Consider the following 24,210-nt stretch of genomic DNA (forward strand, 5'->3'; position numbering starts at 1 on the left):
CATCAGCACCCAAAATGACTAAGACTTAATATGGAACAGGATGCAAGCAGCAGAGTTTCAGATTTTGTTCCTAGAGTGGATGTTAAAAGACTGGCAAGAAGGATATTGGAGAAATTGAAAGCAGGGATGAAGGAAGCTTGTATATGGTTTGCAGCAGGCTGGGAGCATTTGGGATACAAGTGAACAACCATGTGAAGGTGGAAATTAGCTCTGTTGACGGAAAGTTCAGACTATGTTTTTATGAAACAGGAGATCAAAGTCCAGTATTGCCTAATAAAACCTCAATAAGCAGTTAGGCAGGGACCAGAACCAGTTTGTGGTTTCACTGGAGGTTAAAGTCCATGTTTTCATCTTCAGAAAGTTCATATGAGACAAGTTGATTGGATAAAGGATTAGAGATTCAAGTGGACCTGAACTAGCTAATACCAAGCAACATACCATTAAAAAGTATCATATACTGCCATTGCTTCTCCATCTAGGAGCATCTGCTTGTTGTCTGAAATATTGTTGTGATAAACACTAAACTTCCAGTATGTGAACAATTGCTCTCAAACTTTGCCTCAAAGTATCATTCAGTTTAGTTATTTATCCACGTTTTAGAACAAAGAACAAAGAAACTCTACAGCCCAGGGATAGGCCCTTTGGCCCTCCAAGCCTGAGCCAATCCAAATCCACTGTCTAAGCCTATCGTCCAATTCCAAAGCATCTGTATCCCTCTGCTCCCCACCTACTCATGCATCTGTCGAGATGCACCCTAAATGAATCTACCGTGCCTGCCTCTACCTCTGTTGGTAACATATTCCAGGCACTTACCACCCTCTGTGTAAAGTACTTTCCACGTATATCCCCTTAAACTTTTCACCTCTCACCTTGAATGTGTGACCTCAGTCAATCCCTCACCCTGGGAAACAGCTTATTTCTATCCACCCTCTCTATACCCTTCATGATTTTGTAGACCTCAATCAGATCCCTCCCTCAATCTTTTTTTAATGAAAACAATCTTAACCTACTCAACTTCTCTTCACAGCTAGCACCTTCCATACCAGGCAACATCCTCGTAAACCTTCTCTGCACCCTCTCCAAAGTGTCCACATCCTTTTGGTAATGTGATGACCAGAACTGTACACAGTATTCTAAATGCGGCCGAACCAAAGTCTTGTACAATTTTAACATGACCTTCCAGCTCTTATACTCAATATCCCGTCCAATGAAGGCAAGCACACCATATGCCTTCTTGACCACTCTATCCACCTGTGCAGCAACCTTCAGGGTACAATGGACCTAAACTCTCAGATCTCTCTGCTCATCAACTTTTCCCAAGGCTCTTCCATTTACAGTATAGTTTGCTCTAGAATTAGACTTCCCAAAATGCATCATCTCACATTTGCCTGGATTGAACACCATCAGCCACTTCTCCACTCAACTCTCCAGTCTATCTATATTCTCCTGTATTCTTTGATAGTCCCTTATGCTTTCTGCTACTCCACCAATCTTCATGTCATCTGCAAATTTACTGATCAGACCAACAGTGCCCTCTTCCAGATCATTTATGTATATCACAAACAAACAGTGGCCCCAACACTGACCTTTGTGGAACACCACTGGATCACCTTTCTCCATTTCAAGAAATTCCCTTCAACTACTACTCTGTGTCCTGTTGCTCAACAAATTCTTTATCCACCTTGCTCGAACACCCTGTACACCATGTGACTTCACTTTCTCCATTAGTTTACCATGGGGAACCTTATCAAATGCCTTACTAAAGTCCATGTATATGACATCTACAGCCCTTCCTTCATCTATCAAAGAACTCTATTAAGTTGGTAAGGCACGATCTCCCCTGCACAAAACCATGTTGCCTATCACTGATAAGGCCACTCTTTTCCAAATATAGATAGATTTTATTCCTCAGTACCTTCTCCAGCAACTTTCCCACCACTGACGTCAGGCTCACTGGTCTGTAGTTACCTGGAATATCCCTACTACCCTTCTTGTACAGGGGGACAACATGAGCAACCCTCCAGTCCTCCGACACCTCACCTGTATTTAAGGATGCTACAAAGATATCTGTCAGGGCCCCAACTGTTGCCTCTCTCACCTCCCTCAGCAACCTGGCATAGATCCCATCCGGTCCTGGGGATTTGTCCACCTTAATATCCTTTAGCCTACCCAACACATCTTCCCTCCTTATGTCAATGTGATCCAGAGTAAACAAACTTCTATCTCTAATGTCAGCATTCATGTCCCTCTCCTCAGCTCAGTTTTCTACAGCTGTAAAAGGATCAATTCATTAGATGGAATTTGTGCTGTGCTAGCTACCTTTAATATTCTAATAACCCAGATGATATATACTCAGCACACAACACAAGGGAAGTGGTGGTATTGTCACTGGACCTAACCATGTTCAACTTTTGAGGACTCTTCTGGCAGTGGTAGTGTCAATAACTCTGAGCCAGTAGGTCACTGTTTCAAGATTAGAGTGGTGCTGGAAAAGCACAGCAGTTCAGGCAGCATTCGAGGAGCAGGAAAATCGACACTTCGGGCAAAAGCCCTTCATCAGGAATACAGGCAGAGAGCCTGAAGGGTCTCTCCACCCTTCAGTCTCTCTGCCTGTATTCCTGATGAAGGGCTTTTGCCCGAAGCGTCGATTTTTCTGCTCCTTGGATGCTGCCTGAACTGCTGTGCTTTTCCAGCACCACTCTAATCTTGAATCTGGTTTCCAGCATCTGCAGTCATTATTTTTACCTGGTCACTGTTTCAAGTCCTACTTATTCCAGAGAAGTGCACAATCCATCTAAATAGGTTGATAAAGAACGTTTGTAACACAAAATAAGTTTTACTATGAAAAGTCAAATCTATGGTCCATGAAATCTTCTGTCCTCAAATAACTTGGTTTCTTTTATCAACTTTTAAGCATATTTTATCAAGGTGTGATAGCACTTTTGATTTTAAAAAATCTCAAGACAAGGCTAATCTCAACATTTTCATTGCAATTTCTGTCATTTTTACTTAGTTAAATGACGCCAATGCTTCTCATTACTTCAGTCTAAACATTACCGATTATACCTTTCATTTGTTGCTTGTGGATAGTCAAACAGTCTCTAACTCTGTGCACGATTGCCACAATCCTCCCAGATTACCATTTCTAATAGATCAAAACATAAATCCCGGCATCAAAGATAAAAGGGTTATTGTGGCCAACATTCTGTCTAGATCAGTTTTTTTTTGTACAGAGGAATGTGCTTATGTAATACATTCATGTAAATGATATTTATAATGTACATATTACAAAAACACACGATGGTCAGGTACAATATGCCCATTATTCATTAATTGAAGATGCTAACGGTAAAAGTTATTAATATTTGTCTAACCAAAGTCGTCAAATTCGGGAATCGCTGTCTGCAACATACGGGATTCCGTCTTCTTTTTACTAAAGTATTCTCGTTTAAAAAAATGTGGGTGCTGTGAAATTGCCAAATACAGCATGTGAGCTAAAGACTCTTCATCCTGTACAAAACTTAACCAACCTCTACTCGAGCTTCAGAGCGATCGAGGCGGTTTATTGTTGGGCTCAGTCCCAGAAGGTGACAGATGGCACACGATGATTTAAAACTTAAGTCGGCAGAGAACGGATCCAGCGGTTCAAACACAAGATCAGTTCTCTCTGTTATGGTTCCAAACTGAGGGGAGCCAAACTCAAATTCAACTTTCGCAATTCGTGTCTTTTTGTTTGAAATGATAAAGATTGCATTCGAAGAGATTTCCTGCGTCCTGCAGCTGTATTAATACACGGCAAATGCTGCAGCAGCTGAACGCTGTCTCAGATATTGTAGCATAACATTATAATGGGTATGAACACAACCTGGATGTGTGGATCCAGATTACTGTTGATAGTAACTGCTGTAGACGTTTCCCGGTTAACTCCGCCCGGGACTGACACATTCCTGAAGATTTCGGTGGTGTTCTCCGCATCCTCGTACATTTTGGGGAAAAGTAATTTCGAGATAAGGTTACTGAATCTATTGTCAGCGGTGGACCGGGCACGCTGTGTCGGAATTGGAGTGTAAACTGTCTCATTCTGTTGCACTGGATCGACACAAGTCCCTTCTGAAGATTTGGGGAAGAGTACTTGACTCAGATCCATACCCGCTACTGACGGTGGAGAGGCACACGGGATGTCCCGGACAAGTTTGTAGTTTTCCATCCACTCTTTCAACCATTCCATCTTGCAATCACACCCCCATGGGTTCCTGAAGACATAGAGCCTGCCGAGGAAATATACAGGTTGAAAAACGGAAAACGGCAGTGAGGTCAGGTTATTGCTATTCAGATGTAAGGAGATCAAACTGGTCAGGTTTTCAAAAGTCCCTTCCTCGATGTAACTGATGGCGTTTCTGTCGAGATAGAGAACCTCTAGCTCAACTAGCTGACTGAACCAAGTACTGGAGACGTTCACCAAAGCATTACCTCCCAGGTTTAACATCTTCAGGAGCCTGAGTTCTTGAAAAGCAAACTCGGGAAGGTTCCTCAGGAGGTTATCATTAAGATAGAGATATTCCAATTCCACGCAGTCTTTAAATCCTTTCTCGTGGATTACCGCAATTTTGTTGTTTTGTAAATTTAAATATTTCAAACGGCGTAATCCTTGGAGAGAGTTATAAGCCACTGCTTCAATTCTGTTCCGCTCCAGATACAACAGCCTGAGAGTCTCTGTGGCCCTCACTGCTGCAGGGATTCTCCTGAAGTTATTCTGCCACATAGCTAACTCTTGCAGAGAGGGAACTGCTACAAAGATCCGGTCTGGGATATTAAATAGATTGCAATTAGACAAATCGAGCTTCTTAAGTCGTTTGAGATTAGTGAACGTTCTAGTGTGCAGATACTTAATAAACTCGTTGTGGGCGAGTTGGAGTTCGCTGAGATGGGGCAGCCCTTTAAATGCGCCTGGGGTAATGAAAGAGATATTGTTGTGGTTTAAGGATAAAGAGCGGAGGGCGGGAAGAGTACCGAAGGCCTTCTCTGACAAAAATTTGATGTTATTTTTCTCCAAACTGATAAGGGAGGCCTCACATGGGAACTCGCTGAGGACTTGCTGCAATCCGGCTCGGTCACAGAGAACGACACAGTTTCTCTCAGCAGAACAAGTGCACACTGTAGGACAGAGGCGAGAGCAGGCCCAGGGAGCAGAGGCACGCAGAGTCACGAACAAAACCACTGAAAAATAAATCGACAGAGGAAACAGACGATGGCACACATTTCTTTTTTAAAAGCAGAACGTTTAGAACCTGAAAGTACAAAGAAAAGCCCGTTTGTATTTCAGGACTGACAGTGATACTTCGTCAGTATTTTCTAATCAATTTGTTCCGAGATAATATTTCTGGAGCAGGTGAAACCTGGCTCAGAGGCTGGGGCAATACCAGTTCGCCACAAGAGAATGCTTTAAAGAAGTAACAGGGATGTGTGGACAAAGGTCATGAAATAGGTTAAGTATGTTTGAACTTTGGAAAGTCACACTTGCCAAAGCCTTCCCTTGACAGGCGGATATCTCACTCAGAGAACCCTCTGCCCCCTTCCTCCCACACCCTTTGACCCAACCTCGTTAGCGAGTCTTGCTATTTACAGTAATTGTAAACTCAATACCATTCATTTTGGGGCAAATTGCTTTCATCGCCACCTCCTGCCCTGAGCTGGTGGTCCATATAGGAAGTGAACTACACATGTCCTCTCAGGCTTCTCAAAACCTGAAACTACAAGGTCAACAAACTGATCAGCTGTGGTGTCCTGACTCTACAATGCTCTGTATTTACCGTAGGGGTCTGCAGAAGATCGGGGAAGAAATTGGATTGGATGTTTTACTGTTTGTCTCTGAGATTTGAGGCCTACTACTCCCGGTTCGAAGTGGTTTCCAGGAAGCCTGGGGACTGCAAAGGGCAGTGGCTATTTCAATCATGAGGACTGAGGGGCCCAAGGAACGAGAGGGAAAAGATTTCAATCCCAAAACCAGGTGCAAATGGCCTTTTGTAAAAATAAAACTAGCAGATAGCGCTATCGAGAGTAACAACCCCGTGAATTAGAAGGGGAATGATATGAATCAAAAAGAAATGATCAGGATGAAAGATTTTCGGAAGAAAGTTACAGCGAAAATAAAAGGACTAGCGGGTCAGGTGGGAACAGGCGGAGCAAAGGTCATGCGAGAATGATCAGAATATGTACAGCCTGCAAGGTTAATTAAATAAATGAATAGAGTGAGGGACAAGTGATAACAATCCAAATCTTCCAACTCTTATTTGTCAGAGATTTTTCAGACGGCTGCACATAAATTAGATTTTAATCGCCCGTTAACCAGATTGGATAGTAACATTAAATACCGTTTAAAACGATCAGATGCATCTCAGTGTTTTTTCATCTGTAGCATCTCAGAATAGAGATACACCGCGGTTCCTCTTGCTGAACATTGTCTAAAAAATACAAAGAAAATAAAATATGGGGAAGGTCAACCGTTTCAGCAATGTCCGCTTTGTCCGTATTTCCAGCATATAACGCAGGCATTTGAAATATCAACAATGAGAACCTGAACAAACATTTGTGACGGATTGATCAAAGTCAATTACTATACACAGCACCTACCTTATACAAAGCCTGTTGTTCTTCGCTTTTCAAGTCCATAGCAGTGACTTCTGTCTCGGTTGAATTCACAGTCTTTAAAAAAAAAGGCTTCCGGCAATTTTTCCAAAATCCATCACTTAATGCATCGACAAATCTGCAGTGTGAAAAGGGATTAGTCACAATCCAGCTGAAACATCTCCTGCGAATCACACTGATAAATGCATTTTACCTTTTCTAAAAAAAACTCTGGAAGTGCTCCATGTCGTTCAATTGCGAATACTTCATGGTGAGCAAAGAGGGAAATTAATGCAATTTTATACTCGTTCCATTTCGGGTCGAAGGATGACCAAACTACCTATTACTAAGTTTTTGGACAAAATAATGTCTTTGTTTAACTTTCCCAGAATATTTTACAGCCATGCCTTTCTTTTGGACTCCAGAATAATTCCTTCTCAATGCTCCAAGTGCGAGGAATTGTTTGACGGCTCAGTAGTGGTGTTGTTACGTCGGTTAATGCAGCAGTTATTGGAAGCAAGCGATTTCCCAAGAGCTTCACAGACTGAATGGTCTTCCCCCTCTGTACTATTTGTGCAATGTCTAGCTGTAATGGTCAGTCTGGCTTCAGTAAGAGTCCCGAGGCATCTGAGTACTAAAGTTTGCAGCATTGGAGCACGTAATTTAGATCCATGGCACTGACGAAATGTTGCATATATGAGCTGTTACCAGGGAACACTGATTAAATTGAGACCCCCATTGTTGTTATCCTAGCTGATAAGAATAATAGACAAAACAGCATGGTGTGAAATTTGGCTTGATAGACCATGAGTTTTAGCTATGCTATTGAGCTAACATGATGACCTGTCACTCAACATATGCACACAAGGCTGAGGGTATATTTCAACAAAAGAACAAACCTTACTGCACATTTAAAATAAATACAAAGCTATACAAGACAATTTGGAAAGATCTAGCCATAAAAGCAAAATGAAAGATTTAAACCCGGGTCCCTGGTGCTGTGAGGTAGCTGTACTAACCACTGTGTCACCATTAATAGGAAGGATTGAAGAAGCTGAATTTTTTTCCTTGGAGAAAAAAGGCGAAGAGGAGATTTGATAGAAGTTTTCAAATTCATGAACGGTTTTGACAGAGGAATAAGGAGAAACTATTCCTATGCAAAAATGCATCAAGAACCAAGGGGCACAGTTTTATGATGTTTTGCAAAAGAAGCATGAGCAAGGTGAGAGAAAAACTTCTTCACACAGTGAGTATCCCAGCTTTGGTATGCACTGCTGGCAAATGTGGTGGAGTCGGGTTCAATTGAGGCATTCAAGGGAGCGTTTGATGATTGTTTCTATTTAAATAATGTGCATGGTTTCAGTAAAAAGACAAGAGACTAGCATGTGAGTAAAATGCTCAGAGAGCCAGTGGAGACAAACTGCCCTCCTTCTATGCTTTAATGATTCAGTGATTCTATGATGGAGAGGTGGTGGGAAGCAGTTTAAGTAAAAAGCTGATGAACTTTTAGACCTTTCTAGCCTTTCTCCCTGGAACACTGTAGCAGTGTAGAAATGCTAGAGTCTACCATTACAAATAGTCATTGGAGCATTGAGGAGGGATTATTCTGGAGTCCAAAAGAAAGGCATGGCAGTAAAATATTCTGGGAAAGTCATTACAAATACTCAATCTCATTTACAGAGCTTCAGTATTACTGAAAAAAGACACATTTTGCTAAAGCCCTTTGTCTTGTGTGTATCAGGAAATTTCACAAGAATACAAATTCAGGTGGAGAATCAACATTCATTGGGGAGACAATGGCTTGGTGATATTATCCCGAGGCTATTAAACCAGAGACCCAGGTAATGGTCTGGGGACCACAGTTCAAATCCTACCATAGCAGATGGTGTAATTGCAATTCATGAATAATCTGGGTAAGAGTCTAACAGAAGCCATTGACAGGAAAAATCCAGTTGGTCCACTAATATCCTTTAGGGAAGGTAACTGCTGTCCTTACCTTGTTGGTCTACATGTAGCTCCTGATCCACAGCAATGTGATTTACTCTTAATTGGCTGCTGGGTACATACTATGATTTTTTTAATTGCATGAGAGGATAGTGCTGTTGATTGGCAAATGGCCTCTGCATGGTACAGCATTGCCATGGAGACTGCAACATTTAAATGCAGATTGACAGTTTATAGCCAAGCTTTAAAATAATCCTTAATAAATCAGCAGATGCCAATTCAAAGAACTGATGGACTGGATACAGATTTCTTGTTCCCTGCTATCATAAGTCCTCCTTCCTTGGACATCAAACACTAAAAACAAGGCCTTTTTAACCCTTACTAGTCATTAGCCCCTGTGTGTGATCACAATCCTCTAAGCTCTAATTGGTAATTGCATGAGCAATCCATCAATAGTCTTTTTATTTATTCAATTTTTATTTTTTATATACATCAGCAATCCATCAACAGTTTTTGTGGATTGTGGCATCACAGTCTAGCCAGCATTTATTGTGCGTCCCTAGCTGCCCTTGAGAAGGTGGTGGTGTTCCCATATTCTTGAACCACTGCAGTCCACCAGCTGTGGTTGATCCACAATGCCATGAGGGAGGGAATTCCAGGAGTTGACCCAGCGACAGTCAAGGAATGCCAATATATTTTCAAACAGGATGGTGAGTGGTTTGGAGGGGAACTTGAAGGTGGTGGTATTCCCATATATCTGTTGCACTTGTCCTTTTGGACAGAAGTGGTTGTGGGGTTGGAAGGTGCTGTCAGAGGATCTTTGGTGAATTTCTGCAGTGCAGCTTTAAGGTAGTACACACTGCTGCTACTGGGCATTGGGTAGTGGAGGGAGTGGATGCTTTTGGATGTAGTGCCAATCAAGCGGCTGCCTTGTCTTGGATGGAGTCATGCTTCTTGACTGTTGTTGGGGTTTCATTGATCCTGACCTTTGCCTTGTAGATGGTAGACAGACTTTGGGGAGTCAGAAAGGGGTGTTACTCACCAGAGTATTCCTAGCATTTGATCTGCTCCTGTAACCACTGCATTTATGTGGTGAGTCATTTTGAGTTTCTGATCAATGACAACTCTCAGGATGTTGATGGTGGGGAACTCAGTGATGATAACACCATTGAATGCCAAGGAGTGGTGGTTAGATTGTCCCTTATTGGTGATGGTTATAGCCTGGCATTTGTGTGTCATGAATGTTTCTTACTCCTTGTCAGCCCAATCCTGGTTATTGTCCAGTTCTTGTTGCATTTGGACACAGGCTGCTTCCATGTCTGAGCAGTCGCAAATGGTGCTGAACATTGTGCAATCATCGGCGAACATCCCCACTTCTGACCTTATGATGGAGGCAAGGTCATTGATGTAGCTGCTGAAGATGGTTGGGCCAAGGACACTACCCTGAGAAACTCCTGCATAGATGTCTTGGAGCTGAGATGACTGACCTCAAACGACCACCACCACCTTCCTATGTGTCAGGTATGACTGAAACCACCAGAGAGTTTGCCCCCTGATAACCATTGTTTTGTTAGGGCTCTTTGACGCCACACTTGGTCGAATGCAGCCTTGATGTCAAGACCGTAAAACCATAAGACATAGGAGCAGAAATTAGGCCATTCAACCCTGCTCCACTATTCAATCATGGTTGATAAGTTTCGCAACCCCATTCTCCCACTTTCTCTCCATAACCCTTGAATCCCCTTGATACTCAAGAATCTATCTATTTCAGTCTTAAATATACTCAATGACCTGGCCTCCACAGCCTTCTGTGGCAAGGAATTCCATTGATTCACCACTCTTTGGCTGAAGAGGTTTCTCCTTAACACCATTCTAAAAGGTCTTTGCTTCACCCTCAGGTCCTAGTCTCTTTTACCAGTGGAAACATCTTCCCAACATGTGTTCTGTCCAGGCCACTCAGTATACTGTATGTTTCAATTAGATCCCCTCTCATCCTTTTAAACTCCATCGACTGTAGACTCGGAGTCCTCAATCGTTCCTCATATGTTAAGCTTTTCATTCCTGGGACCATTTTTGTGAACTTCCTCTGAACACTATCCAGGACCAATACATCCTTCTTGAGATATGGGGCCCAAAACTGTGCACAGTACTCCAAATATGGTCTGACCAGAGCTTTATAGAGCCTCAGAAGTACATCCCAGCTTTTATATTAAAGTCCTCTCAAAACAAATGCCATCATTGCATTTGCCTTCCTAACTACTGACTCAAACTGTAATTTTACCTTGAGAGAATCCTAGACTAGAACTCTTTGTGCTTCTGAATTTTCTCCCCATTTAGAAAATAGTCCATGTCTCTATTCTTCCTACCATGACCTCACACTTTGCCATGTTGTACTCCATCTGCCACTTCTTTGCCCACTTTCCTAACCTGTCCAAATCTTTCTGCGGCCTCCCTGCAAAATCAATGATACCTTTCCCTCTACCTATCTTTGTATCATGTGCAAACTTAGCCAGAATGCCCTCAGTTCCTTCATCTAAATCATTAATGTATAAAGTGAAAAGTTGTGGTCCCAACATCAAGCTTTGTGGAACTTCACTTGTCAGTGCCTACCATCCTGAGAAGGACCCTTTTATCCCCACTCTCTGCTTTCTGCCAGATAGCCAAGCTTTTATCCATGTTAGCACCTTGCCTCTGACACCATGGACCCTTATCTTGCTCAGTAGCCTCCTGTGTGGCTCCTTGGGACCACAACATTTTTTGAAGTCCAGGTAGCTAACATCTATTGGTTCTGCTTGTTCTAACATGCTCATTACTTGCAGATTTGTCAGACATGACCTTCTCTTGATGTAAACATGCTGACTTTGCCTTATTTTACCATATATTTCCAAGTATACAGAAATCTCATCCTTCACAATGGATTCTAGGATCTTATTGACGACTGAGGTTAGACTAATTGGTCTGTAATTTTCTGTCTTTGCCTTAGTCCCTTTTTAAACAGGAATGTCATTTCATGATTCTAGTGATTCTGAAAGTTTACCACAAACCCCAACTATCTCTTCAGCTACCTCCCTTAGGACTCTGGGGTGTAGTTCATCTGGTCCCAGGTGATTTATCCACCTTCAGGCCATTCAGTTTTTCTAGCACCTTCTCCTTGGTGATGGCCACCATACTCAGCTCTGCCTCCTCCCTCTCTTGAATTTTTGGGGTATTAATCATGTCTTCCAGCGAGAAGACTGACTCCAAACAATTATTAATTCCTCAGCCATTTTCTTGTTCCCCACTACTATTTCTCTAACATCATTTTCCAGCGGCCCAATGTCCACTTTTGTCTCTCTTTTGCCTTTTCTATACCTAAAGAAACTCTTACAGTCTTCCTTTATGTTACTGGCGAGCTTACCCTCATTTTTGATCTTCTCCCTCCCCATTTCTTTTTTTTTTTGTTTCCCTATGTTGGTCTTTATAAGCTTCCCAATCCATTGGTTTCTCACTGCCCTTCACCACATTATATGCTTTCTCACTTGCTTTTTTGCTATCCCTGACTTCCCTAGTCAGCCAGGGTTGCTTTATCCTCCCTGTATCCTGCTTCTTTTTCCTCGGGATGAATCTCTGCGTGTCTCCTGAATTACTCCCAGAAACTCCTGCCCTTACTGTTCCATTGTCTTCCCTGCTAGGCTCCTCTCCCAGTCTATTCTACCCAGCTCCTCCCTCATACTTCTATTGTTGCCTTTATTCAGCTGTAATATAGTTACCTCTGATTCTATCTTCGCCCTCTCAAACTGCAGAGTATATTCAACCATATTATGATCACTGCCTCCTTTACCTTAAACTCCCTTACCAAGTCTGCCTCATTGCACAACACTAAATCCAGTGAATGGTTTATGCCCAGTATGTCGACTCTCCTGTTCCTTAGATACTGCCTGACCTTTTGCAGTGTCACACTTTTCGACGAAATCCTGTATTGTCTGTTCCCTCGTGGGCTCCATCAAAAGCTGCTCCAAAAGGCCATCTTGTAGACATTCCACAAATTCCTTTTCCTGTAATTCAGTACCTGATTTTCCCAGGCCATCTGTATATCGAAATCCCCTATGATCACTGTAACTTTGCCTTTCCTACACATCTTTTCTATCTCCTGGTGTATCATGTGCCCCAACACCTGACTACTCTTTGTAGGCCTGTTTATAACTCCGACTTTTTTTTAACCTTTGTGGTTCTTCCTTGATACACACACAGGCTCTACACCATCTGACCCTATTTCATTTTTTTCTATTGATTTAGTTTCATTTCTTACTAATAAGGCAACCCCTCTGCTCACTTGCCTGTCTTTTTGATAAGATGTGTATCCTTGAATATTCAATTTCCAATCCTGATCCCCTTACAGCCATGTCTCCATGACGCTGACCACATCATGCCTGCCAATTTCAATCTGCGCTACAAGCTCATTTACCTTATTCCCTTTCAGATGCATTCAGATATAACACCTTCAGTCCTGTATTTACCATGTTCTTCTCATTGTCATTTGTTTGTCCAGTGTCCTTGTAATTTGATTGCTAACCCTTTCCATATGCACTATCCTATTTGTGTCTTTGCTGGAGATTTTACACCCAAAATCCCCTCCATTGCACCCACCACAGTGCTCCAGTATGTTTAAAGCCTACCACAGGACCAGAGACAATGGGTAATAGTGCCCGTACCAACCTTGCACTTGGGACATGTTGAAGATATCCCTGGTTTAAATTTTGACAAAAGGTCCGGAGCCAAATGGACCCTGTGGAGAATCCTGAAGAAGGGCTAATGCCCGAAACGTCGATTCTCCTGTTCCCTAGATGCTGCCTGACCTGCTGCGCTTTTCCAGCAACACATTTCCATCCCTGTGGAGAATCATCAACTGTAAAGCATAGATCCTATTGCAAATTGATATTTTTCTTGTGTTTTTCCAAATATCTTGCTATGCCTCTGAGGAGACTTCAACAATTAGCTCTCTCTCCCATACCCTGCAGAGTCGATCAAACTCATTCCCACCGCCCCCCCCCCCAAGTGATGATATAAAGTGCTGACAGAAAGCGTACTCAGCACTGAGCACCCTCCTCTCTATGTCAGATTTGTAGGGATCAGTCAAAAGTGTAATCTTTTTTTGAATATAATTCCTAACTTGAAAAAAATGAAAGAGGTCCCTGTTAGATAGCTCGTATTTCTGTGCTAGCTGATCAAAGGACATCATTGTGTCTCCCTCAAATAAATCGTCCATGCAAGATACACCCCGAGCTGCCCAACGCTTGAATCCTGAATCTATCATCCCCCATTGAAAACCCAGCATACCCACTCTAGGTGTAAAAGAAGATGTTTTGCCAATATTACCTTCCCTCTACCGAATTGCCCTCCATACTTTAATAGTATTGATAACTATTGGGTTATGGCAATATTCCATAACTGTCCTCATTTTGTCCAAAAACAGCAAGCTAGTAAGGGGGCACTTTGCCTGAGAGGTTTTGATATCTAACCATATTCAAAGAGAGTCCCCACAGGCCCAATCACTCACGTAAGATAAAAGCGAGCTTAGTTGGTAGCTTTTAATGTCCGGGAGATCCACTCCCCCATCTGTGAGGTAATTGCAGTTTAGCTAATTTAATGAGGAGCTGCTTACGATGCCAAATAAAGGAGCTGAACCAGCCGTTCAGTCTCCTGAATGTTTGTTTATTGAAAATCAGAGGGAGCATCCGTATAGGGTATAACAAATGCGGGAGAATATTCATCTTAATTATTGTTATCGACCCAACCACAATACCGGAACCGCCTCCCATCTTTGAAGGTCTTGCTTGATTTTGTCAAATAATTGAACAACATTAGCTTTAAACAACTGATCAAGAACTGGAGTAATGAATATGCCCAAATACACACAAACCCCCATGACCATCTCAATGGGAATCAATATTTGCCCTCAAAAGACCTAGCACCTTCATAAGACCACCCATAGACATATAGCCTCTGATTTTGCAAGATTAATCTTGTACCCGGAAAAGGCGCCAAATGAGCTGATGCATTGTATCAGGTGAGGCACCGAAACTGCTGGATTTGACAAAAAAAATGAGGACATTGTCTGTGTACAACAAAATCTTATGTAATTTTGACCCCACTTTTGGAGCTGATATATTAGGATCCCCACGAATGGCCTCCACCAATGGTTCAATCACCAAAGTAAAAAGCAGTGGGGAGAGGGGACAGCCCTGCCGGCTACCCCTAAAATGTTAAAATTGCTTGATCGCACCCCGTTGGTGATGACCGCAGCGAGAGGGTCACTGTACAGAACCTTCACCCATCTTATAAAGACTTCACCCAAGCCAAACCACTCCAGATATAGAAAAATTACGGCCACTCACCTTGGTCAAATGCCTTCTTTGCACCTACAGAAATCACCCATCCCTGTATTAATTGCTGTTGACACACTTGAATTACATTAAGCAGCCTCCTAACATTATTGGAGGATCTGCAGCCCTTTATATGAAGCCCATCTGGTCCTCTTTATCAATAGAAGGTAACACAGTCTCCAGCCTTAACACAAGAGTCTTAGAGAGGATTTTAAAGTCCACATTTAAGAGTGAAATGGGCCTGTACAAAGCACAGTCTTCTGGGACCTTCCCTTTTTTTGAGAATAAGTGAAATATTAGTCTCTCTCAAAGATGGCAGGAGACAGTCATGGCTGTATGAGTCATTGAACATGTTGAGCATCGGTCCTGACAATATGTTGATAATTTCCTAAAAGAATTTGCTGGGAAGTCCATCAGGACCAGGCACCTTTCCATTCTGAAGCTGCTTAACAGTCTCCTGTATCTCTTGCTCTGATAAGGGGGCAGTGAGAAAGGTTGTTAAGAAGGCATATAGTGTTTTAGCTTTTATTAATAGAGGGATCGAGTTCCAGAACCATGAGGTTATGCTACAGCTGTACAAAACTCTAGTGTGGCCGCACCTGGAGTATTGTGTACAGTTCTGGTCACTGCATTATAAGAAGGATGTGGAAGCTTTGGAAAGGATGCAGAGGAGTTTACTAGTATGTTCCCTGGTATGGAAGGAAGGTCTTATGAGGAAAAGCTGAGGGACTTGAGGCTGTTTTCGTTAGAGAGAAGAAGGTTGAGAGATGACTTAATAGAGACATATAAGATAATCAGAGGGCTAGATAGGGTGGACAGTGAGAGCCTTTTTCCAAGAATGGTGACGGCGAGCACGAGGGGGCATAGCTTTAAATTGGGTGATAGATATAGAACAGACGTCAGAGGTAGTTTCTTTACTCGGAGAGTAGTAAGGGTATGGAATGCTTTGCCTGCAACGGTAGTATATTCGCCAACTTTAAGTACATTTAAGTCATCATTGGACAAGCATATGGACCTACATGGAATAGTGTAGGTTAGATGGGCTTCAGATTGGTATGACAGGTCGCGCAACATCGAGGGCCTGCACTGTAATGTTCTATGTCTCTTGTTCGGGAGTCACACCTGAGAGTTCCAGATCCTTAAAAAAGACTCCATTTTGGCCCGCCCCTCCTCACAACCCTCAGATCGACATAACTTAGAGCAAGATCTCTGGAATACCACATTAATCTTTTTGGAGTCACATGTTAAGTTTCCAAGACCCTTCCCTAATGACCATAATGGCTTGTGGGGTACTCCTTTTCCTGGCGAGATATGCTAAGTATTTGCCTGGCCTGTCACCATGCTCATATAGCCTTTGTTTTGCAAAAGCAAACTCCTTCTTTGCCGTCTGCCTGAGCACGGAATTTAATGCAGACCGCAGCACCGTAATCCTCTGTAGCTTGACCAACGAGGGCCTGTCAGAGTAAGCCTTCTCGGCTGCCTTCAACCATGTTTCGAGGAGACGTTGCTGCTCACCAGATTCCAGTCTTTGGTCAACTGACCAAACTGTGACCAATCCCTGATCAGTTTCTTTAAAAGTAATGATGATTATCATGACATCACTTCTCACTGTCTCTTGCTTTATCCTTTGAAATGCCAATCACTTTGTGAGATCATACATCTTGTATCAGTTTGGTCCTCTTAGTTTACCAACTCATTACAGAATTAATTGCAAAGTTTTACATATATAATCTATACTATATGTATACACACACATACAAATGTATATACCCATAGGCCTGTTACATACTTTTAAATTACAAACCGGAATCATTTTGATATATAACTGTGCCTTTGACTTTTTTTAATGCATTTGCATGTGTTAACATAAATTTACATTAATAAGCCACAAACAGCAATAAAAGCTTAAACCAACAACCTTACTTTTGACATGGGCTAAATGACTTTTCTTCTTACAGAAAGTATTCCACAACTGACTACAATTAAACAAACATGGAAACATAGAAAATAGGAGCAGGCCAATTCAACCTTTCAAACCAGCTCCAGCTTTTAACTTAATCATGGCTGATACTCAACGAGTACTCTATTCCCACTTTCTCCCCATATTTTATGATCCTTTTAGCCTATATGTAACTCTTCCTTGAAAACATTCAATATTTATGTCTTAACCTCACTCTGTGTAAGAGAATTCCTCAGGTTCATCACTCTCTGGGTGAAGAAGTTTCTCCTAATCTGACCTAAATAGTCTATCCCATGTCTTTGAAATGTTATCTTGGTTCTGGGGACTCCATGGAATATTCTTCATGCATTTACCCTGTCTAATTTTGTTAGAACTTTAAGGGGGGGCTTTCATAGAAACCTTTATTCTTCTAAATGCCAGTGAAAATGGTCCTAACTGATCCTGTCATTCTTCATACATCAGTCTGTCAGGAATCAGTCTGGCAACCTTTGATATATTCTCTTCATAGCCAGAATATCCTTCCTCAGACAAGGAGACCAAAACTGCACACAACACGCCAGGTGTTTAGAATTCATGTTTAGAATTGCAACAAGACTTTGTTGCACCAGTACTCAAATCTTTTCAATATGAAGGCCAGTGTATTATTTGTTTTCTTTACTGCCTGCTGCCCCTGCATGGTCGCACCTTCTCTTTTCCCAGTCTTTAACCATTCAGATAATAACTGCCTTCCTGTTGTTGCTGACACAGTAGAAAACATTACATATATCTGTAATTATATTTCATCTGCCATGCATTTGCGCATTCAATCAACTTGTCCAAAACAAACTGAGGCATCTCTGCATCCTCCTCACTGGTCACTCTCCCATTTAGTTTTGTGTTGTCTATAAACTTAAAGATAAATTTAAATCATTAATATATATTGCAAATACTGCAATCCCAAGCACTAATCTCTGTGCTGTTCCACTTGTCACTTCCTGCCACTTGAGAAAAAAACACAATTATTTCAACTCTTTATTCTCTATCCAGGTCAGTATATTACTGCCCCAATCACATGCAGTTTAATTCTACATTCTAGTCTCTTCTGTGGGACCCTACTGAAAACCTTCTGAAAGTGGAGGTAAATCACATCTCACTTATCAACACTAAGTTACACCTTCAAAAAATTCCAGTAGATTTCCCTTTTAAAAATCCATACTGACTCTGTCCAATTGTGTCACTGTGCTCTGCTGTTAAATCTTTTATAATGGTCTCTAGCATTTTCACCATTACTGAAGTCAGGCTAATCAGTCTATAATTCTCTCCAACCTCTACAATTCTCTTCATAATTCTCTACCTCATTTTTTAAATATCAGGGTGATATTAGTAACCCTTCAGCCATAGGGACTCTTTCAGAATCTATAGAATCTTGAAAACTGACATCTAGTGCATTCACAATTTCTAGGACCACTTCTTTTAAGTATTCTAGTGTATTGTCTCATTCAAATGCTCCAGTTACTGTTCTGTCCTCAGGTGTAATCAGGTCTCTATTTAACACAGTTAAATAGAGACAGATTGATTGATCTTCAATCAATCTCTGGCACATTTGATCTGATTGCAAAGAGTTGCTCTGCACCTACAGTGTAGGAGATCAGTCCAGTCTGTGCTACAAGAATGGCTTGTACCCACTTCGCGCCAGTGGTGCGATTCCTTGATTCATTGCCAACACCTCTTTACTTGTCAACATTGTCACTTGTTGTGTGTGATTGCAGCAAATCAAATGCAAAACGCAATTAACGCTTTACAATTTAGCAAGACCAGAGAACTCTGAGTCATCAAGTAGGTTGTGTTCTGGTAAGTTAATAAAAATTGGTTCAGTCTTTCGGACAGTGACTTTTCTTCCCAAGTTCTCTTGACTTCAAAAATCTGCTCCATGGCTAATAAATGCAGCAGGACAAAGAGCCAGAAATACATGTGAAATTCTGTCATAAATTCAACTACATTATTAGATTTGTGAATACAGTCTAAGTAGAATCTCAAAAACATGGACAACTGACAAAATGATGGAATGTAGAATTGCAGTATTCAAGTTAGATTTATAGATCTATATGCTCACACTAATATATAACTAAATAGAAAAATTGGTATTATCCATAATGAGGTAGCTGCTCAGGCCATGTTGCTGTAAGGGTTGCTCTTTTGTTGTTGTTTGGGGTCTTCTTCACAAAGGTTTGTCTGCAGTTATTGCTGATAATCTGTTGATGCACCAGTCTTTTATACCCTTTTTCTTAGGTTTGAAATTGGCACAGGTCAGCTGCAAGCTGCTGACTATTGGTTACAGGTGTGGCAATCACCATTCAACTTTTGCTAAGACATTGTCTTGTGATTATCTCTTTTGTTAGTTGATTATTCTATTATCAGCCAGATTTTACAATTCTGTCATCACAGCTTCTTACTTCTGTACTCTTGTGAGGCATGTCCAGCCAAGTCTTGAAGGTAGTAAAACAGCTTGACCATTTTTCCCACTGTGCTCTGAATAGGGTTTTAACTATATGGCGAATGATTATAGCTACTCTTAAGGATTAGACAAATCTTTCTGTCAAACCATTTGTCAATGGCTGATGCGAAGCTGATCAGATCTGGTGAATTCTGCACTGCTTTAAGGAGTTTGTAAACAATTGTGATATAAACTATGAATAATTATCCCATGGAAGTTGGATTGCCAATGCTTAATTGTATAAATGTGAACTGATAGCAACAATGCCCATCTCTGCTGCAGCTCAGTGCGAGAGAAGGTATCCCGTATGAGGTCCAAGTATTTTGGCCTATGGTCTGTAAATAAGGTATACTCCCAGCCATTGGTACTGGTGGAGCCAACTAATGTCAAATATGATTCTAGAATGATTTAAGATAGTTAAACACAGCAGAATGTAAAAACTATTGGCTACTCTTCACCATTTGGTAATATGTGAGAAACGACTTCTCTCACTCCAATGATGCACCACGTACTGGTTGTAACAGTAGCTTTCTGTCAAAAAAAGTCAGAGAACTTCTGAATTAAAGCCTTGTTGCCAATGTAAGGTCTCTCTTACATTGATTTTCCCATTTCCAATTCTTGCTTTGGTACAATAAATTGTGGAATGGCTTGAAAATGGCTGCAAGATTTGGGACAAACCTGCCATTGTAACAAATGCAAACATTATCATAGCTGGTTGACATTTTGAGGTGGCAGTTATGGCTTTTATTTTTATTTGTGTAATCCCTTAGCATCAATGACATAGCCTAAATATTCAATGGAATAGTTTTAAAAATTCACATTTGTCTTTCTTCACTCTTCAGCCATAATCTTCAAGTTTTTGCAGAGTAACACCTAAATTGTGGAGATGCTCTTTTTTATTTCTCCCAGAGACTAAAGTAACACTGGATTCCTTCCACTTCACTTAAAACTCATCCATGGAATAATGCAGGTACAGATATGATTTCAAATGGAAGTCTCTTATATTTGAACAGTTGTTTTGTTTTGTGTTACATTCAAGTATTTGTGTGACACAGGATCTACTTTCATCTGAAGATTAGCTTGACTAAGGTCAAATTACTGATCTCTAGCTAGTCTAACAAATAGGTCATTGATTAAAGTTAAAGGATACCATTCAGTACACCATTCCAGATGAATAGTGGCTTAGAAATCACTGTGGATGCACACCGTTCGACTTTCTTCATTACCGCTATGTTACATGCGATTGAATCATTCATTTGCAGACTCAAAGACTCCTGCCTTGATAAGCCTCTCTAATTCTGCATCAATCTTTGGTCAAATTGCATAAGGCACTGATCTGACTTTTCAACATTTCACATGATTCTCATTCTGGATTTTCAACTTGATAGATCTTTCCCGTTGAAAATAATGGCATGGTCCTTTAGAATTTATGATAGATCACTCTCAGAATCTGACATGCAATTTACTTTGGCCCAATGCAGTTTAATTTGCTCCAAACTCATAGCAAGAACATTTCCTTTGACAATGTATAAAGCAAAATCTTCAGACTGGCCATATAACTGAATACTTACAATGATATTACCCTTTAAAGACACCACTTTTGCTGAGAGATGCAGTGTAACGCAACTCACCTGCTTCTGATATACACATTGAAGTATCAATGAAACTGCCATTCCGATATCCACCTCCATTCTTACCAGTTTGCTATTCAGTCAGGGGGAGAATCCCAGTATTGGTTGGTGCTACCAGGAATAGCCATTATGTTTAATAACTACTCCTCTTTGGACTGAGTGTCTGGTCTATTCTTATGCCCTTTTTGTATCATGTAGATTTTCTACCTACTCTTTCTGTTTTCTCACTCTTATGCTGTTCATGATTCCTTCTCAAACACACCCTTTCAATATGCCCTTTTCCTGCTGCAGCTTCTGCATACCAACAATTTGCTACTAGGTTGGCAGTTTGGAGTTTGTATTGGTGCTTGTCTCTCTGTCATTTTGTGAACTTCATGCTTGAATTTTGCTGTTGACCTTCCTTGGCTACTAGCTTCACCAAGACTGCTATGTCCAGTGCTTTCCTTAATTGCAGATTCCTTGCTATCCGTAATCTTTTGTGGATTGCTTCACATCTTAAACCACACTGCAGTCTGTCTCTGATAGCATCATTTAAGTTGTCTCTAAATTCATGGAATGCTGCTATTTTCTTTAAAATTGATAGAAACTGGGAGATAACCAGCATGATAGTGAATTTATGTTTGTGGAATCTAAACCTTTCAGTAATTACCAATGGTTTGGTGAAAAATAGTTCCATAGGATTCCTACTATTTCTTAAGTTTGGAACCCAGCTTCTCTGGCTATACAAGGCTCTATAGGATGTAGAAGTAATTCTCTCCCCCACCCCATAATATTCAGGAATGCGGGGAATGAGTACATCTGCTTCAATTTTGTTAACTTGAACAACATGTGTAGAGCTTCCAGCTTTCTTTTTTGTCTGATGGTTTGCGAGCACCAATATTTCCCACCATTTCATATTTTAAAAATGGTAAAAGCTGCATAACACAATGCACCACAGATTGTAATGCTTTGAAAGGGAAGAAACAAGGTAGCAAAGTATTCCTGAGACTGCTCGTTTCTTCTGGAGTCTATATTCCGAGCTCAAGACATTTCTTTCCATCTAAGGCACTCATTATGTTCATTTAGGCTGGAGAACAGGGCAAACTTCTCCTTACCGAGGGTGAATTTGTTCTGCTGACTGTACCTGCTTCAGTGCAGCAATGGCATCTTTTGATTTCTTTTCATCAAAGCACCTCTGCTATTTGCAGTGAGGGCAATTTGTTTTTCATCTTGGCTTCTACTCAACGTACAGGAGGCCATAGCATTGAACAGCAGGAGCTTTAAAGAAGTAACAAAATTATGACAGTTATTTACTCACCCAAAATGGGCAATGACAACATGTTATGTGAACAGACAATTCAGCATATTTACACAATGGTGTTTGGATAATGTACTGGCATGAATAGAAGAATAGCTATCAGGAAATTGAGAAAAGGAATAAATGGGCCTTTTTCAAGCTGGCAGGAGATCAGTGCCAGGGCCTCAACTGTTTAGTCCATTCACCCAAATCATTTATGAATTTTAATGACAAAAGATAGTTAGGAAAGTCAGTTATAAAGAGGACGTTAGCTTAAGTGAGTAAGCAAAGATCTGGAAAATAGTGTACAGTATATGGGAAAATGTTAAATTGTCAGTTTTGGAAGAACAAATAAAAGGTAACTAAATGGTGATAATTGCAGTGCTGTGAGATGCAGTGTGATCTGGCTGTCTCATTGTGCGACTCACAGGTTAGTGCAGGTACTGTAAGTAATCAGTAAATGGAATGATATGGTTTATTGGGAGGCGGGGGAATTGAAAGTAAGAGAAGGTTATGCTTCAGTTATACAGAACATTGGTGAGATTGCATCTACAGTACATACATTGATCACCATACCCACGAAGGACATTAATCCATTGGAAGCAGATTAGAGAAGATTTACAGGACCAAACCTGGAATGTGCAGATTGCCTTATGAAAGCTAAACAGACTAGGCTCTTATTTTCTGGAGTTTGGAGGAGTCAGAGATGACAATTAAAATACAAGATCCTAAGGGGACATGACTAGGTGAATGTGGAAGGATGTAGACCTAAGGGTCATGGTTTTAAACTATGGGATTGCTCACCTGAGAGAGATGAGCAGTGAATGCAGTCTTTAAGTATTTAAGACAGATAGGTTCTTGATTACTAAAGGGATGAAAGATTATCCAGGATATGCAGGAATGCAGATTAAGGCCAAAAATCAGACCATGACCTTATTGATTGGTGATGCATGTTCAAAGGGCCAACAAGTCTCTGGCAATTCCTCACTCCTTAGGTCCTATTTGCAAAAAACATCAGTGTAAAAACGACAAGTCTATTTGAAGTTTTTTTTTTACATTTGAGAATTTTCCCAAAGTCAATGGAATGCATTTTTTTTTGACTAGTTTCAAATTGTTTGCCTCAGCTAGTTACTATGGTCCACTTGGTGGAAGTGTTTCCATCAAAAAGCAGCAGTGACACTCCTAACATGAGGGATCCTAATTTCAAGGTGACACCTCATTACTAGTCTAATAGTTACCACCTTGATGGAAAATTTCTGATCCTCTTTCTAGCATTTATAATGGGGGCATTAAATATAGAGAGAAAAAAGGTGTGATAAGATGCACTTTGCAATGCTGTTTTAAGCACATTAATCTGGATTTCTCTATAGTTTTGTTGAAAAACTAACCAACAGACTAAGCATATTGTAGAAGTTTACCATGTGGACAGCAACAGCTCAAACAGAGTCCAACAACATTTGAAAAGCAATTAGGGCAAATCAAAACTTAAGGTCATGCTGGAATATCCGATCCTCAAACAAATGAACCATAGTTTTAGTCCATACCGTGAAATATCTTAAGATACCCGAACCAACCTAACATGCATATACATTAATTATAGGACCTGGTGACAGAGAGGTAATGTTCTCAGTCAGTTGCCAAAAAGCAGCAGCTTGAATTTGTAGCACAAAAGTTCACACACTTTCAGTCAGCTTTCTAACCTGCAATATTCATTCAAGCTGCAAAGAATACAAATACAAAATTTCCAGTAATAAAAAGGTTATCTGAGCAGTATTTAAAAAAATATGAAGTTGGGGCATACATCAAATGATCCAGGTGAACAACATAGCCGACGAGAAGGATAAGGGCCTCTTGCTCATTCGTTGCCACCATGGCTTTCCAAGGATACAATCTTGGAATTAGAATCAGTTCAGCTTAGTTCCTTTCTGCAAAGCTTTCCT

At 40.9% G+C, this 24,210-nt stretch overlaps 1 protein-coding gene across 1 annotated transcript; it reads right to left on the reverse strand.

The window, feature by feature from the left end:
* Positions 1 to 3,117: 3,117 nt before the first annotated feature.
* nyx (nyctalopin) lies at positions 3,118 to 19,383 on the reverse strand. The gene is made up of 2 exons (XM_087992309.1): positions 19,323 to 19,383; positions 3,118 to 5,217 (listed from the first exon to the last, which is right to left on the reverse strand). Exons 1-2 carry the CDS (start codon positions 19,381 to 19,383, stop codon positions 3,824 to 3,826), a joined length of 1,455 nt encoding a protein of 484 aa, XP_087848435.1. The 3' UTR covers positions 3,118 to 3,823.
* Positions 19,384 to 24,210: the final 4,827 nt, after the last annotated feature.

Source organism: Chiloscyllium plagiosum, unplaced genomic scaffold (assembly GCF_037043375.1).
Source record: "Chiloscyllium plagiosum isolate Xiang-an unplaced genomic scaffold, Cpla_swu_hap1 HiC_scaffold_12, whole genome shotgun sequence".
NCBI lineage: Eukaryota > Metazoa > Chordata > Chondrichthyes > Orectolobiformes > Hemiscylliidae > Chiloscyllium > Chiloscyllium plagiosum.